General features: G+C 40.1%; 2 protein-coding genes across 2 annotated transcripts; both read left to right on the top strand.

The window, feature by feature from the left end:
• The first annotated feature begins 2672 nt into the window (after window positions 1-2672).
• On the top strand, window positions 2673-3581 carry LOC133141481 (uracil nucleotide/cysteinyl leukotriene receptor-like). The gene has a single exon (XM_061262053.1). It carries the CDS (start codon window positions 2673-2675, stop codon window positions 3579-3581), a length of 909 nt encoding a protein of 302 aa, XP_061118037.1.
• Window positions 3582-11619: 8038 nt separating this feature from the next.
• Window positions 11620-12519, top strand: LOC133141480 (proteinase-activated receptor 3-like). The gene has a single exon (XM_061262051.1). The coding sequence runs from the start codon at window positions 11620-11622 to the stop codon at window positions 12517-12519; it is 900 nt and encodes a 299-aa protein (XP_061118035.1).
• Window positions 12520-18543: the final 6024 nt, after the last annotated feature.

Genomic DNA, 18543 nt, shown 5'->3' with positions numbered 1-18543 from the left:
TCTCTGTATTCCAGTCTCTGCTTCACTTCACACAGTCCAAACAGGGGTTCATGCAGGACTTACCTGAGACAGCACGGATAATTAAGGACAAATTGCACCACCTGCATTGGTAAGATTATTCTAAATTATTCTTAATTTCTGTAGTGGAATGCGGTCTCCTTTTTGCAATATTTTTTTGTTGATGTAAAAATATTACATTTTAAACACTTTCAATGCATTGTGTGAGACAAAGCATGGAAGTTTCATTCAGTTTCCCAATGGTTGTTAATACAATCAATGTGTATTTGCATACATCATGTGCACTTGTGCATAATAATCCACACTATAAGAGTTTAGAGCATTATTTACAATTCTGGATCTACATAGGCATGTCTCCTTGTAAATGGAGCTTGGAACATACTGCTTCACACTGAGTGAAATACGGTCAGGAGGGTTAGGTCACCATGGGGGATTTAAAATAACTGTTGTGAAATACACAGTGCTGAGGAGAGACATGCAGTATAATTATATATGTATAATTCATAGAATCGAATCACTGCATAACTGGTGTGATCTTGAAAAAGTAATTGAGTTGAAAGCTTCTCATGGAATCATGTTTTATTAGCACTTAATTTAAAAGGATGTTTTCTTTGGACAGACATAATATAATATATTTCACCATAATGATGAAAATAATGTGATTACATTTCTATTCCGCCCTATTTTGAAGGGTTTATAGGGTGCTTGCACCATTTCCATGTGAAATAATATTACCCTCATTTGGTAGGTGCTCTTATATCTAGAGTAACTTACTTGTTGGAGAAACAGATGTGCATTCACCTGATTTATATCAGCAATAGTGCTAGACCTCACAATATTCCTAGTGAATAAAGATTCAGTACCGCAAAGCATTAGTGCAATTTGCTACGATAACCTAGAACCTTCAAAGAAATACTGACACAGTCATACCCATCAACAATCCCTCAGATGAGAATCATGAACCAAACATAAAAATGCCATAACCTGAATTAATGCAAAAGGTGGAAATGCTAGGGGATAGGTATGGGCTTCCAAGATGCAGACTGAAGAAGTGGGTCTTCTGCCAGTATGTGAGAGGGTAAAGTGACTATGCAGGGAGAGGTGTGTCTGGCTGTGGAACTGAGAGCTCTGGCCGGGGTGTAGGACCTGAAGATTGGTTCCAAGACTGTTCCATGAACTGCCCTGTAGGCTGGTATTTTAAACCTGATGTGAGCAGTGTCAAATAGGCAGTGAAGGAAGGGTGTGATATTAGTACACTTGGGAAGGTATTAGACATGTTGTGAGGATGTGTTCTGTATTAATATGGAGGGCAACTGAAAAATCAACATGAATATTGTGATGAAAATATCAGTTTAACCTTAAATTAATGTATTGTTGACAATAATTGTCCTTATGAGTAATAAGATAAACGGACTGTTTTTGTGGCTTTTAAACACACATTTTCTTAACATTCCATCAATAATAAGAGCTTGACCCTAATGGCACCGAAAAAGAAAAGATTTCACCAAACATTCCATTGTTTACATTTATGGGGTTTGGGAACAGTTACATAACAATGGCTCAAACTGGTTGATTTCAAACTAATTCATGGCAATTGGTGCGAGTTTGAATTCTGCCTGATAAGTAGGTTAATCATTTTCTCTGGACATTTGATATATCTCGCCTTATAACGTAAAAGTCCCAGCCGAGTGGTGAATAGTTTAAATGGAATTTGATAACATACATCTCGGGCTCCAAACATATTAATGACTACGAATGTTATTTGCTACATAAACTTTGCAGCATCAATGTTAAATCTTTCTGACATAGTTTACATTGCAACTGTACACTCAGATCGTATAGCTCCACTTACTGTGGCCAAGAGAGACGGATAGCTATTCAGAAACTGTATAGCTTTTAAGTATCCTATTTTGGGACTTTTGCCATTCATTGAAGGTGCGACTGAAGTTTTTTTTGTCCCATTAAACAACACATTTTATGGGTTAGCACTTACTTCTTGTTTGTTTTATCACCAGTGGTGTAAAGTAAAAAAGTATGTTTTACATTCTTCACCCGTCCTAGTATTAACCCTTTCAGTCCCAAGCCCAACATGAAGTAAATGGTAAATGGTTGGCATTTATATAGCGCCTTTATCAAAAGCACTGTACAATTGATGCTTCAGTTATTCATACACACACTCACACAACAATGGCAATTTGCTGCCATGCAAGGCACCAACCAGCTCATCAGGAGCATTTGGGGGTTAGGCATCTAACTCAGGGACACTTCGACACACCCAGGGCAGGATCGAACCGGCAACCCTCCGACTGCCAGACGACTGCTCTTACCTCCTGAGCCAATAAAATGAAGTGGATCCCAAAAGGTTTTGGCTTTGGTAGAGAAAATTGAGAAAGTTGAAAGAATGTTTTATGGTTTTAATAAGGGCTCAAAACAATAGTATAGCAGTCATTTTGACTGGCTGAAAACGATGAGTGTGCCATATAGCATGCTTGGGATTTTACGTTAATTTCCCATATGGCACTCTTGGGACTGAAAGGATTAATTATGAATGCAGCCCTGTTATTCTCATATTATTCTGAATCCTTTTCTTTCTCTGTCTGAGCAGAAACCCCCCAACCTGCATCCTGTTGGAGCTCCTGCCTCAATCTCCCCCCATGGAGGTCTTCAACTTCAACTCCTCTATCCTCTACATCCATAAGCCGTCAAACAACAGCATTGAGGGCGGTGACATTACCGTGTACGAGCAGTGTAAGGACATGCCCGCTGCCCTGATCTTTTATGTGATCCTGCAGTTCATCAACTTGTTCCTGGGGGTCCCTGCTAACCTGATGGTGCTGTGGCTCCTGCACAAGAACAAGGGGGACTCCTCCACCTCCGATATCTTCATCCTCCACCTGGCAATCCTGGATACCTTCTTCTGCCTCCTTCCACCCCTGGAGCTGGCCAACATCTTCTTCATCACCATCAGTGGCACCTGGTATGTAATACGCTTCTTCTACGCGGTCAAAGACTCTTCGCCACTGTTCCTCTCCTGCATCTGCCTGGACCGCTACATGGCCGTCCTGCACCCCATCACCTTCACCGAGCTGAAGGACCGTAGCCACCGCACGGTGTGCATTGCCATGGTGTGGCTGGTCACCTTGGCCCATGGGACGGCCAAGTGTGTGGACAACATCCCAAACATTGAGAAGGCCTTCACTGTCATGATCCTAACATGTTTTACCATCATGCTGATCTGCAATGTGGCCATCCTGAGAGCTCTTCGCCAGTCGGGGCCCGGCCGCGATGAGATGCACCCTGTCAAGAAGAGGGCCTTCAAGATGGTGCTCATTATCCTGGCCATCATCGTCTTCAACTACTTCCCACCTGTAGCGCTTGTCCCCTTTCAGGACCAGTTCTCTCAAGATGTGTTTTACTGCTACATCGACTATGTAGCCTTTGGCTTCATGGACATCAGCAGCAGCATTCAGCCTGTTCTCTACCTCTCCCGGGAGAAGATTCCCCAGGTTCTTAGTTGCTGTCGTAAGGATGGAGGCTCAGGAGACTCCACCGATCCCAGCTAAATATTTTGATCAAATATTAATCAGCTATATTTATTTTTGTAGCATTTTTCCAGAATTAAAGCGCCAATTACATGAAGAATACATTTTCTCTACAAGCGTCATACATCTCCTATTCTGAGAATTTTAAATTAACTTTAACAGGATATTTAGAAAAGCATATTTAGAATCTTGAATTATAATCAAGAAAGAATAAACAGAAACTGTTTAGAATCACATTGCCTTGCTACAACTGTCATTGAACCTGTCCACCATACACATTCCCAAAACACCCTGACACATTTGTGATGAACCACAAAGATGTTGGACAGACATGCACAATGTCAAGCAGAGACACAATCCTTGCATTAAAGGCTCTGAATGAGCACAAATTGAGAGTATATTTCTGAATATCTATTTCAATATATATTCCATATGTATATTTCTGTTTATTTCATCTCCATTTTGGAGAGGAGTGTTGGTTGGGCAGTTTGCTTGCCCTCTCTGTTTGGAGAGTGGGGTGCATTATGCTTCTTCATTTGGTTTGCACTGGCCCAGTTTATACTTCAGACTCAGCTCACACTCTGTTTCCTCCACATCAAATGTTCCAAGTTACAAATATTGATGATCTCCCTTTGCTTTGGGTTTCTGTCTTTGCTGCATTGCAACTCCTTGTGCGTATCCTCTGGGGTACCTTTCAGAATCCTTTATGCTTTTCTTTCTCCTATTTTGTTTTGGATGTTTTTGTTCAGTGGTAATTTTTTGTGAGTTCCTTATGATCCTTTGTTTATGTGTGGAGGAACATAACAATATATGGTGATTCTTAACTTCATGACTTCAAGGTAGGGCCCATCAAGAAGGTAGTGGATTGTAATTTTGCATGTGCCTGACTATGTCTGTTTTATCAATAAATGATTCAACAACATTGTAAGGAATTAGTGATGTGGTGCCACTTTAGATAAGTGATGATATCTTGGCAATGACTCGAAAACCAAAGATTTCTGGTGGTGTTGATGACATTTCAACCTGCCTTGGGCGAAGATTTGATCCATTTAGGTACATATTTCTCTATGACCTATAGTAATGCAGATATGGAAGCTCGAAGTCATAGCCCAAACTCAGCCCATACCCCCCAGATAAATGGTCCACAACGAGTGTAAATTTGGTTCCAGAGGTTTCTATAAGACATGCCAAAACTTATTAAAATCGCTGACGATCTGGCCAAATCTGTGTCAGATTAACCTACTCTAACCCAAACAGGAAATCATGTTTTGTACTGTAAGATGATGCTTACCTGCCATATGTTATATGTATGAAAAAGAAATCATGTTAAAATTCTAATTCTGAGTGGTTTGATTCTTTGTCAAAATGTCAAATCTATTAATTGCAGGATCCCAATGGATAAGGTGGCTTTGTACTTAGTTAGGGTTCAAAGCATGCAGTGCTAGAATTCTTTCTTCCTTTTTCTCCAATAAAAGCATCTGTAGCTCTGAAACTAAGTCCCAGAGAATCTATATTTGACAGGTGGGTTGCTATGGCCCTGCACTACTCAGTGAAGGTACCACACACATGCTGGCCAGCTGCCGAGGCTATAATCCATATATTTATGTTTTGGTACATAACAATCATACCACAAGTCCAACGCTTGTCAAACGTCAGACCTTCAGGCATTCCAGTTCTACAACGAGGACAACCCATGTCCACCATCTCAACCTATCACCTTAATACTTTATGAGGAATACATTTTATTCCCTTTGGCCCTATTGGCCCTATTTTCATCAAAGTTGGTAAATAGCTTCAGAAATGCAACAAACAAACGTCCTATGAACCAACCCAATCACAACCCGTTTGACTGTGATTGAAAAAACAATACAAAGTATATGCAACAAAAATGCACAATTTGCCAGAATTACTTGAAAGTACGAACATCATGAAACATGGTTGATACGTTAACCTAAATGGTTTAACTTAAAAACCGACTTTCATTGACTCCCCCTCTATTCCTGACTACACTGCACACCTGGAATACAATTTCTGTCCTCAACCCATTAAATAGCGTCTTCAGGTGTCAAAATACGTATGATTTCACCCCCACTTATATCACGGAGACATCGGACAACGTCAGTCCTGTGGCCAGTCCCATCCACACTGCACAACACACACACACACACACACACACACGCTCACGTTGCTCCACTGTTCATCCAGACTACCATTCTTTCGGTTCATTTTCAATACACATTTTTGGTTTAATATGGCTGCTTTTTATCAGTATATTGTCCTTATGGTTTTGTATTACACTGTGGTTCTGAGCCACTATATATTTTTCCTCACACCTGCAATAAGAAGAATGACAATAAATTTAATCTTGAAACTTACTGACCACAGAAAGACACTGTCAATGATCCAATGATGGCTCTTGGAGAATAATTTCAGTTAAGTCTAAGATTAAAGTGGAATCCCCATGACAAAATACCCTCAATTCCCTGCTGCGCAGTAAATTGTCTCTAGATGTAATTACATTGGTGCCCCCTAGTGCCCATAGTAATGATCTAACAGAGTTCCAGTCCCATTGCACAGGCCTTGGAAGAGACACATTTATTGTCTCAATCAACAATAAAAAGTTCTGAATGTCTCCTCTTAGTTTTAGCCTTGAGTTTTGCCCGTGAAGACTGCATTTGTGTTAGAAAAGATAAACCAACATGAAGACCAGAGAGCTGTCTTTGGGAGAAAAGGGGGAAATGAGAGCCATTGCACAAGCATTGGGGATGGCTTCTACAACTTGCAATGTCCTGAAAAAGAGAGAAACCGCTGGCATACTGAGCAACAGAGATCGAACAGGTCGATGATTGTGAGAGCTGTGAGGAAAACCGAAGAACACCAGTTGGTTACATCAACCATTAGAAGACAGCAGCAATATAGAGGCTATACCACAAGATGCAAACCACCCATCAGTAGTAAGAATTGGAAGGCGAGATTCTGAAATTCTGAACTGTTTCGTGTTCATCTTTTTATCTCAACCCAAAATGTAGCCAATTCAGTGTATTGCAAAAACTGGTCAACTATTCGTTAAAAAAAAACTTGATGTCATTGTATGCCTTGGAAAAGAGATGATTCAATACAAGAAGTACAGCAGGCTACACACAAATTTAAATCCGAACCACCAGTAGCGGCACAAATGCAGCTCCTGCAAGTCCTAGGTCTAATGTCATGAGCTTTCAGTGCGCAATAAATTAGTCTATATAACGCATCACACGGACGCATAAATCATTCACTGTATTTAATCAAATATTCAACCGAAACGTACAGCGTGTGCAAGAATACAGATTTTAAACGTGAACACTACAATGGCGGCAAAACACTTACAAGACCACACTTCTGTCCTAAAATACCATGGCGAGTACAAATAAAATGCAACTCATCCTGTCTGAGGCTCCATCTGTATGCTGGAGCTGAATGAAGCAGCCGAATCTTCTCCTCATCCTTCCACTCGTCTATGAACTTCAGCGAGGGCGCCTTTATGTAGCTGGATAAGGTTGGTATTGTGTTTTTACAGCAGGATTAGGCGAGCCTTACTTTTATGTAGCTAGCTAACTAGAAATGTTGAATATTGCATTTATACAACGCGTCTGTGAGGCTTGCTGCCCCAATGAAAATGTTCGTGAGTGTGGAAATGCAATTCCTTACAGTGCTTGAGGCACAAAAAGTCAGAACAATCATAACGTTGGTACAGCTTCATTTGAACTGGCAGAATGATTAGCAGCGTGCTTATTATTCCTTGAGTTTTGGGCGATAAACTGACAAAACGAAGGAAACTCGATAATTTGAGGTGGCATTCTCTATACTTTCCTATGTAAGTGACAATTGAAGAATACTCAGTCTTATCCTTTTTTAGTTTCTTCCAACGGTTTCCTCCAGCAAAGCATACTTTCTTTGCAGAAACAGTCAGTGACGTATTTTCCAACAAAAGGCAAGGTATAGTGGGATTGAAGGGGGGTATCATTGTGTGATTTTTATTTTTTGGAAATAGCAAGTAGGCCACACAAAAGCACAAATAGCCAGACCGATCAGGAGGAAATAAAAGTGTCCGTTATCTCTGAATTCTGCGACCCCAATGCATATCTCCAATTGCTTACTGAATGCTGGACGGCACTGCTATAATCACTTAGACATTGTACGACCTCACATGTGTCCCTGTATCATCTGCCTCTACCTTTCAATGATCTATCTCCTGGTTGCTTAGTGTGACTAAAAACGTGTATCTTTAGCTAGTTCTTTTCGGAAGCAGTCTATTTGAGTTTTTCACCTAGTAAAAGTGGAAAACGTCCTAGCGCACACACGCATTTAAGCGAATTGGTTAACTGAAAAATAACAAATAGCAGTTTGTTGTTGTTACAGAAAAGTTATCCGACATTGTGTATATGTGCGGAACAAGTGATATTTTTTCTGGCTAACGTTAACAAGCCATCGCTAGCTATGTTGTCTGTTATGTTAACAGTTTATCAACTCAAACTTCTGTATTAAAATTTTCTCTCTATGTGGCGACCGCTGTGGTCAAAGCCAAAGAAAAGTAAATCCATCTATTCTGCTTTTCTGAGAACGGGGCGCTCTCGACCACTAAACCAATCGAATTACGTTTACATTTTTGTTTTAGGCGGAGCCTGGAGGATTAGCGAGGATTGGGATTAACCCTTTGAACAGTAGCTAGGTTTTCTGGAATGATTCGAAATCGGTGTTCAGCATTAAAATTTTCAGTTAAAAACATTCTCACACCTTAAGTGTTAATACACCTTAAGTGTCCATATCTAAAGCTTTATTGTCTATGTATATGTCTCGGCCCTTGCGTTGCTAATCCCTGCAATAGAGTTTAACATAGTGATACAAAACCATTTGATGCTGCTTCGGATAAGCATGATATCTCAGCAACACTCAAATACCCAAGATAAATCAACCCCACAATATGTATGGCATACACCAAGGTAACAGTACAGGCCTGAATGTGTAACCCCTATAGTAGCTGTTATGCTGTGGGGTTTGGGCCCACTTAGAGGGTAAGGTCACTGCAAATCAAGACAAAGTTATTCTGAGTGATCACCTTTAACCCAAAATGAAATATTCTATCCAGATGGTCTCTTCCAGGATACCCCCATCCACACGGAATGAGAATCACTGAATGGTTTGATGATCATGAGAATAGCGTGAATCATATGCTATGGCCTTCAGTCACCAGATCTTAACCTAACTGAACACCTACGGAAGATTTAAGACTGATGTGTTGGAGTGCGCTCTCCACCACCATCACAATGGCCCAACACTTTAAAAAGACACTTTATGTTGGTTTTTCCTTTGTCACCCGTCTGTATGTGCAAAATACAGAGCTGGTGAATACCTATTATATATGACCTACAGTAATGGAGATTGGGCAAGTGAAAGTCTTAGAGTCATGCTAATTGATGCAAACTGTGCCTGTTAGCCTCGATCTCCCAGATTAATAATCTGAGTGTAATTTAGGTTCCAGGGGTTTCTTACATGGCCAAATCTCATTAAAATCTATGACGATGCACTCTACAAATCTGTTGAATGCACATGGATTTACCGATCAAAACTGGAACTGAAAAGAAGCCCTAAAAGAAAAGAAGTACCATTACTCTGGACTACAGAGATGGATGGATTTTAAAAACCAAAAATCAATATACAATGAAATAAGTTCATAAAATATGTATGCACATGCAAATTACTCTGGAAGGTATACATTAGATAAAGATGGTGCTTTTGCAATCCTTTCTTATGGCCAACCAATAAAGTAAAGAAAGGCAGCGTGTTGATTACTTCTTACCTATTAATTGACTACATATTTCCTTATATGCTGATATGATTGTTTGATTCACCCCATTACTGCTGGCATAATCCTTTTGTAATTCACTGAATAGACTGTTATAAATGATGTCAGACTACTGAAACCAGAGCCCTTCAAGGAAAACTAATGACTAATTTTTCCAGGCTATTTGCACTGAAGGGAGACTGAAAACACATGAATTTGACAAGGAGTCCAGTGCTGCTGCTTGACACCAAGACTGAAAATCACTGTGTCACCCACATGTAACATGTTTCACTTTGTTACACCAAATTTCAGAAGTGTACCTGTGTACTGTTGCATCACTTGTTTACAGCAAATTTACATCAAGCACCAATGGCACATTGCATCACTGCCAATCGGTGCGAACGCTGACGGGCTGCTACAACACGCTTTCCAAAGAATACCCTCTTCTGTCAATTCACTGCTCAAGGGTCAAAAATATTTTTAAGATTTTCCTTTGCCATGTAATACCTGTGTAACTGTGTTCTTTTATGCAAAGCTTTTATGGTCTGTAGCCATCACACTCCTCGGTAAACTGGAGGTGAGACATTGCCCCTGCTGGAAATGTGCCAAGCACCCCACCCTTTCTCCACTGTTCTGATTGGCCAGAGGCATGATCCCAGCAGTGCTGAAGTATCAGTGATGGAGTTTCCCTATATCTCTGTATTCCAGTCTCTGCTTCACTTCACACAGTCCAGACAGGGGTTCATGCAGGACTTACCTGAGACAGCACGGATAATTAAGGACAAATTGCACCATCTGCACTGGTAAGATTATTCTAACTGTCCTTTTTGTAGGGGAATGTCATCTCCCTTTTGCATGATTTTTATTTGTTAATTCATTTCAATGAAAAAATATGGACTCAATATCAATGCATTTCTGTGTCTGTTAATACATTGGATATGTATTTGTGTACATCAAGTGCATAAGACAGAATAAGCCACAGCCACATTGTAACAGTTCAAATCTATACAGGCAATTTTATATCTATGAAGACATGCAACTCCTTGTAAATGGTGCTAGAACATATTGATTTTACACACTTTGGAATTTGAGTTGAATAAGGTCAGGAGAGGAGGTCACCATGGAGGCTTTAACATAAACGTTGTAAAACACAAAAACAGTGCTGTAGAGAGACATGCCATACTGTATCATTCTAATCGCTGGTGAGCCTGGATTAAGATGAAGATAAAAATATAATTATTCTAAAAGCTAATGAGGTTATTTGGACTTTATTTAATATTAGTTTTCAATTAACAGACAGTGGAAGTTAACTCCATTTAACATGGTATGAAGATGAAGATAATGTTTTGAAGGCTTTGCTAATACTAATTCAGCAGCTGCTCTTGCAGCCAGAGCAGTTTACAATGTCGGAGAGCAGAAGTGCATTGACCTGATTCATACCTGCAGTCATGCCAGACTTGGGAAGCAGCATTCCCAGACCAGTGATTATAGATCATGGAAAGTACAATTTCCAAGTACCTCAATGTAAATTACGATACAAATTGAATCTATAACAGTCATTCAGAGAAGAAACATAAAAACATAATATAGCCTAAAGCCATAAAAAGTACCATAACCTGAATTTAATAATGTTGGTATTGTGAGGGGGTAGGGATGTGTTTCTGAGATTCAGACTGAAGAAGTGGGTCTCCAGTCTGAAAATGATTCTGCTGACCACTTTTGAGCAGTTTGTTCCTCAAGGCTGTGGAACTAAGAGCTCTGGCCAGGGTATAGGGATTGAAGATTGGTACAAGGAAAAGTTAACATCAGACGTAAGCTAGATGTGTGTAGCAGATACCGGTTTAACTTCAACCATGTTTTAAATAATTAGTCTATAATGTGTTCATTAGTCTGTGCATTATCAATTTGTGTTACCACACAAAAAATGTTCTGACTATCACCACTTATCAAAAACATTATCAAAAATAGCAGAATAGGGTTCAGCATCCATTATAGTTACCTCTTCTATAAATTGTATGGATTATAAAAGGTTCTGATTGGCTCAAATACATTCCAAAGACTCAAAAGTATTTTTCAGTTATGAAGTTTCCTTTTGACCGTTGTTGCAACAGATGCCAGCAATTATTGCCCCAAAAGTTGCCTTGTGTAGCATCACCTTTATTCTCCTGTTACTGTGAATGCTTTCCGTTCTCTCTGTCTGAGCAGAAGCCCCCCCAATCTGCATCCCCTGGGAGCAGCATCATGGAGACCAGCTTCAACCCCTCCATCCTCCACATCCATAAGCCATCGAACAGCACCGTTGGGGGCGGTGAGATTACCATGTACGAAGGATGTAAGCACATGCCTGAGGTCCTGATCTTTTACTTGACCTTGCAGTTCATCAACTTGTTCCTGGGGATCCCTGCTAACCTAATAGTGCTGTGGCTCCTGCACAAGAACAAAGGGGACTCCTCCACCTCCGACATCTTCATCCTCCACCTGGCCATCCTGGATATCTTCTTCTGTCTCATCCCACCCCTGGAACTGGCCAGTGTAGTCTTCCTCAGCACCACCAGCAACACCTGGTATGTACTGCGCTTCTTCTACGGAGTGAAAGACTGTTCTCTGCTCTTCCTCTCCTGCATCTGCCTGGACCGCTACATGGCTGTCCTGCACCCCATCACCTTCACCGAGCTGAAGGACCGAAGCCACCGCACAGTGTGTGTTGCTGTGGTGTGGCTGGTCACCCTGGCCTATGCGGTGGCCAAGTGCATGGGCAACATCCCCAACTTTGAGAAGGCCTTCACTGTCATGATCCTGGCAGCTTTTGCCATCATGCTCTTCTGCAATGTGGCCATCCTGCACGCACTTCGGCAATCAGGCCCTGGCCGTGATGAGATGCACCCAGTCAAGAAAAGGGCCTTCAAGATGGTGTTCATCATCCTGGCCATCATTGTCTTCAACTACTTCCCTCCTGTAGCACTGTTCCCCTTTAAGGAGTACTTCACCCCAGATGAGTTCAACTGCTATGTCTTTACTGTAGCCTTTTGCTTCTTGGACATCAGTAGCAGCATTCAGCCTGTTCTGTACCTCTCCCGGGGGATTCCCGGTGTCCCTTGCTGCTGCTCTAAGGAGGTTTGTGATCAAAAATCTGGAGAGTAGATTTGCTGTTTTATTCATTTTTGGAATGGATTTGAAGCAGTTATTTGTAATGAAGCGCTCTTTAATATGAAATAAATATAACATATTTATCATGTATTGAATCCAAATAAAGGGAAATTGACTGAAATTGCAAGAAGCAACACTTATAAATGTACTAAAATCCATCAGTCTATAAATGCAAGAGCAGTTACTTCATTTAGACACCGTGTTTGTTTTATAAAACTTGCATTTTGGAAAAGACCAAAAACCATTCTGGAAAGAGATGTTTTGGGTTTCACTGCAGAGTAAGGAAAACCTACCAATAGCTTTGCCAAATATTGGTAACTTTTTGCCAATTTTGACACACAGATAGTACTGGCCATGCATAACGCAGACAAAAGAAATGGCATGAGTTGGTTATTTGGGGGGGATATAATCAGGTCCCAAATCAAGCCCTCGGTAAAATTTGGTACATTTGTATATCTGCTCATGCTTGACATTTTTGTTCAAGGACCAATATTCAAGGGCAATATTCAAGGGCAATATTCATGAAAACCTTTTTGAAATGTTCTCTACAAATTTCAGTCGACTGTCATTTGAAGTCTAAAGGGTACATCGCTCTAGAATTCATGATATTCCTCCTTCATATGATCAATTAGTGCTTTAACAAGTTAGAAGTTTGGATCAGCAAAGATGACAAAATAAAAGCCATTTCAATTTGTGGCTAACAAAAAAATCTTACTCAGCATCTGCCATTTGCCCTGGAGTTGTGATACTTTGTACGTATGTTTTATCTGCTAAAACTTGACATTTTTGCCCAAAGCAACTTAAGGAGCACCTCCATGTAGGTGCCAAACATCAGGTTAGGAACCACTGCTGCATAACATGGTCTAAACTTTATTTATATTTGAACTGCCTTTAAATAAGAACTACTCTGGGACTCTAACTTTATAAATCAGCGGTTTTAAAAACACAAATTTTAATTTAAGATGAATAGCATAGTTAGAAAAATATATTTAGAACAGGAGGAAAGAAAGTAGTTAAAAAACTATATTTAGAACAGCAGGAAAGAAAGTAGTTTAAAAAAAAAGTAGTTAAAGGCAGAATATGTAGCCTATGTAGTTATGTATGTATTGGATACATTATAGAATTTTTAATCAGTGAATGGGGATGAGGTACAGCACAGCCATAGGACCCACCTTACCCAAGCAGGTAAACATGCTGTGTAATAGATATTGCTGATGATAAATGCCTTGTATGAATAAATGTATAATAAATACATTTTAATCAAACCAGTTTCATTCAATGTAAAAATGTCAAGTCTATTTCTGCATTCTTAGCCCCACAGTTAAACTAGTCTTAGTTATACTAGATACTTCTCCAGCCGACAAAACATCATTTATTTTTTATCATCTATTTTTCATCTTGGATTTTCTCAATTTAGAATCCTTTTTTTTTTTTAAGATATTTTTTAGGCCTTTTTCAGCTTTATTGAACAGTATAGTATAGAGAGACAGGAAGAATGGGAGAGAGAGAGGGAAAGACATGCGATAAATGTCAGACGGTTGGATTCGAACCGCCGACGTCGCGGCTCGCAATGAGCATGCGGTCAGTGCTCTCCAGGCTGCGCCACCGAGACACCACAATTTAGAATACTTAACCACATTTGGAATCTTGTCTCATCAATGAAACGTGCTTCATGAATTTGAGAGTCGGGACAAGCTCACCTCCATCGGAGCTGCACAGTGATTGGGTGAGAGCCAGAGAGCCTCTCTGGGGGACACAGTGACCACTTACACTTTCTTGGTATGAACCTGCAGTGGCAAATTACATGTTTACATGACAACTGTCTTTAATGAAGCATTAACCACAGAAACCACTCAGACAGACTAGTTTTGTGGTTCTAATGTGCACAAGAGTATCCGTAGTTACAGAAGAGTACCGTAGAGATGGAGTAAATCCACCACCCAAATTCATTATGTGATTTCTGTTGCTTTGACACAGTGACAATATATTTATTTATATTTCCACCATTTACTTATGCAGAGTTGCCAACTCTCACATTTTGGCGTGAGACTCACGCCACCACGTTGTGATTTTTTACAGAGAGGGCAATGCATCTCATCTTTTAAGGGTAAGATCATAGTTTCAGACTTGGGTCAGGCAGAATCCTTTTGACCATACACTGCACACCACTGTGTCCTTTCTACAATTAACTAAAATGAATTGGAATACCATTTGATTTAACAAAACTTAAAATATTAGCAAGAACATGCCATTCAGCCCAGCATTGCTCGCAATGCTTTCTACCACTAAAGTGTACTGACTGATTAGTTTGCTTGACAGCTAAATAGTATCTAACACTGTATGAAGTCTGGTCTTGAAAACGCCCAGTGTTTTTTGCCTCCATTACATGTCCTGGTAAACTATACCACACCGTGACTACTCTCTGTGTGAAAATACTTCCTAATATCTGTGCAGAATTTATCCTTTGCCAATTTCCATTTATGCCCCCTCGTTCTGCTAACCAAACTCACCCTGAAGAATTGCCAGCAGTTCACTTTGTTAATCCTTTTATTGAATTCAAAAGCCTCAATGACATCCCCCTTAAGTCTTCTTTTACTAAGAGATTAAGTATCTTAAGTCTTTCCTCATAACTTTCATCTTTTATACATGGAATCAATCTGGTTGTCCTTCTCTGAACCTCTAGCGCCTCTATATATTTTTTATAGTGCGGTCCCCAAAACTGCACACAGTATTCGAAGTGTGGTCTAACAAGGAGATTGAAGGCAAGTATACAGTGGTGTGAAAAAGTGTTTGCCCCCTTCCTGATTTCTTATTTTTTTGCATGTTTGTCACACTTAAATGTTTCAGATCATCAAACAAATTTAAATATTAGTCAAAGACAACACAAGTAAACACAAAATGCAGGTTTTTATTAAGGGAGAAAAAAAATCCAAACCTACATGGCCCTGTGTGAAAAAGTGATTGCCCCCCCTGTTAAAACATAACTGTGGTTTATCAAACCTGACTTCAATTTCTCTAGCCACACCCAGGCCTGATTACTGCCACACCTGTTCTCAATCAAGAAATCACTTAAATAGGACCTGCCTGACAAAGTGAAGTAGACCAAATGATCCTCAAAAGCTACACATCATTCCGAGATCTAAAGAAATTCAGGAACAAATGAGAAAGAAAGTAATTGAGATCTATCAGTCTGGAAAAGGTTATAAAGCCATTTACAAAGCTTTGGGACTCCAGTGAACCACAGTGAGAGCCATTATCCACAAATGGCGAAAACATGGAACAGTGGTGAACCTTCCCAGGAGTGGCCGGCCGACCAAAATTACCCCAAGAGCGCAGCAACGACTCATCCAAGAGGTCACAAAAGACCCCACAACAACCTGGAAGACTTGCTGTGATAAATGGAACCATGAATTCTGCTGTCTACCAAAAAATCCTGAAGGAGAATGTCCGGCCATCTGTTCGTGACCTCAAGCTGAAACGAACTTGGGTTCTGCAGCAGGACAATGATCCAAAACACACCAGCAAGTCCACCTCTGTATGGCTGAAGAAAAACAAAATGAAGACTTTGGAGTGGCCTAGTCAAAGTCCTGACCTGAATCCTATTGAGATGCTGTGGCATGACCTTAAAAAGGCCGTTCATGCTCGAAAACCCTCCAATGTGGCTGAATTACAACAATTCTGCAAAGATGAGTAGGCCAAAATTCCTCCACAGCGCTGTAAGAGACTCATTGCAACTTATCGCAAACGCTTGATTGCAGTTGTTGCTGCTAAGGGTGGCCCAACCAGTTATTAGGTTTAGGGGGCAATCACTGTTTACTTGTATTGTCTTTGACTAATATTTCAATTTGTTTGATGATCTGAAACATTTAAGTGTGACAAACATGCAAAAAAATAAAAAATCAGGAAGGGGGCAAACAGTTTTTCACACCACTGTAGCTTCCTTAAATTCATACTCAATACACACGGCTATGTATCCTAGCATTCTGTTGGCTTTTTCCGCTGTGATCACACATTGACTAGACCTGAAAGGCACTGATCGACTTTACCCACGTCTGTATTCTGTTTAATTCTTTCTTGATTACTTTAGTAGATTTCAAACTCTGAGCTAAACCTCCTAGTTTTGTCTCATTGGGGGCTTGTCTGGGATATGAACCCCTCTTGCATTTGGATGAAACACCTTATTATAGAAGGCAGGAATTTGATGTTACCCTATGTAGTTACCGCCCACAGCTGGCACCTTTCACAGTCTGGATTTGTTCCGAGGCTGTGAGGGTCATCCATGTAGCATAGTGTGGTTCCTTAAACAAATCAGCAGCCACTAGCTGAACAATATTTGGCAATAGTGACAAAATCACTTATTTGCTTCTTATTGGGCAAAGATGGTTTTTCAAGGGTTCTGATTATCTGTATGTTTACACTAGGACTCAGAACTGTACTGTCCTCTCAGGTCCTCTTCGCACTTGTACTTGTGTTTGATTTGCACTTCGTTGTATGTCGCTCTGGATAAGAGCGTCTGCTAAATGCCATGTAATGTAATGTAAAAAAGAAAAGAAAAGATGTAAGCATGAAAGCACTCAGAATCAGGTACAGCACTTGTTTACCAAATTTGGTAAACATAGCATAGTGGACATAGCATTCAGGAGTTTTTGCAAAAAGTGGCATGCCCAAAACAATTGATTGACATGTCATAGACAAACGTGGTTTATGGTTTGCAGCATAAACAGTCTGCAGGTTTGCGACTTGAAAAATTTGGTGAAGATTGGAAGAAAAAAATAATGGCAGACAATTTTGGCAGGGACAATGAACATAAATATAAAACTGTTGACCACACTGTTCAGAAAACAAAAATGGTTGCGTTACTTGCGCCACTAGGTGTCATTGCAGCAATTGTATTAAATACAACTGTCAAGTTTCATATTACATTACATTTTATTCATCCAAAGCGACTAAACAAAAAGTGCATAATAAGGTTGTAGAACAAACAGAACAGGTCGGATAAGGTATAATAGCTTTTTTGCGGCAGATTCAGCTAAACTTCAATAAACATAAGAAAAACAATAGGATTGCAGCAGTTTCACTGCTTGGACCCCTAACACACAAAATAACATGAGTGTACTGGCTTACCTAAATCATCTACACAAGCAAGGAGCGTTCTGGCAGAATAAACGTAGGTCGGAGGAATTATTTATGGGGGTGCTTACGGATATTTCAATATCTGATAGCCTGTATCTGGTCTACCATTCCAGTAGGCTACACACACATTCAGTCCGAACCACCAGTAGCGGCACAAATGCAGCTAATGACCAAGTCTAATGTCATATGAGCGTTCAGTGTACAATGAATTAGTCTATACAACGCATCACGCGGACGCATAAATCATTCACTGTATTTAATCAAATATTCATCCGAAACACAGCGGATACAATACAGACTTAAAATGTGAAAACAAGAATGGGGACGAAATAGTTACAAGACCACTCTTATATCGTAAAATACCATGGCGGGTACAACTAAAATCTCAACTCACCCTGTCAGAGGCTCCATCTGTAAGCTTCAGCTGAAGGAAGCAGCATAATCTTCTCCTCATCCTTCCACTCTATGAACTTCAGCGAGGGCGCCTTTATGTAGCTGGATAAGGTTGGTATTGTGTTTTTACAGCAGGATTAGGTGAGGCTTACTTTTATGTAGCTAGCTATCTAGGAAAGTTGAATATTGCGTTTATACAACGCGTATGTGACGCTTGCTGCCCCAATGAAAACGTATCAACACAACGTATCAAACGTGTGGAAATGCAATTGCTTACAGTGCTTGAGGCCCTCAAAGTCAGAACAATCATAACATTGGTACAGCTTAATTTGAACTGGCAGAATGATGAGTGCTTATTATCCCTTGAGTTTTTGGGCGATAAACTGACAAACCGAAGGAAACTCGATAATTTGAGGTGTCATTCTCTCTATTTTCCTAACGCAAATACATTTCCCTATGTTATTGACTATTGAAGAATACTCAAGTCTTCTC

This window comes from Conger conger, chromosome 12 (assembly GCF_963514075.1).
Source record: "Conger conger chromosome 12, fConCon1.1, whole genome shotgun sequence".
Lineage (NCBI taxonomy): Eukaryota > Metazoa > Chordata > Actinopteri > Anguilliformes > Congridae > Conger > Conger conger.
The sequence above is the reverse complement of the archived record's forward strand: the minus strand, read 5'-3'. Positions and strand labels throughout refer to the sequence as shown.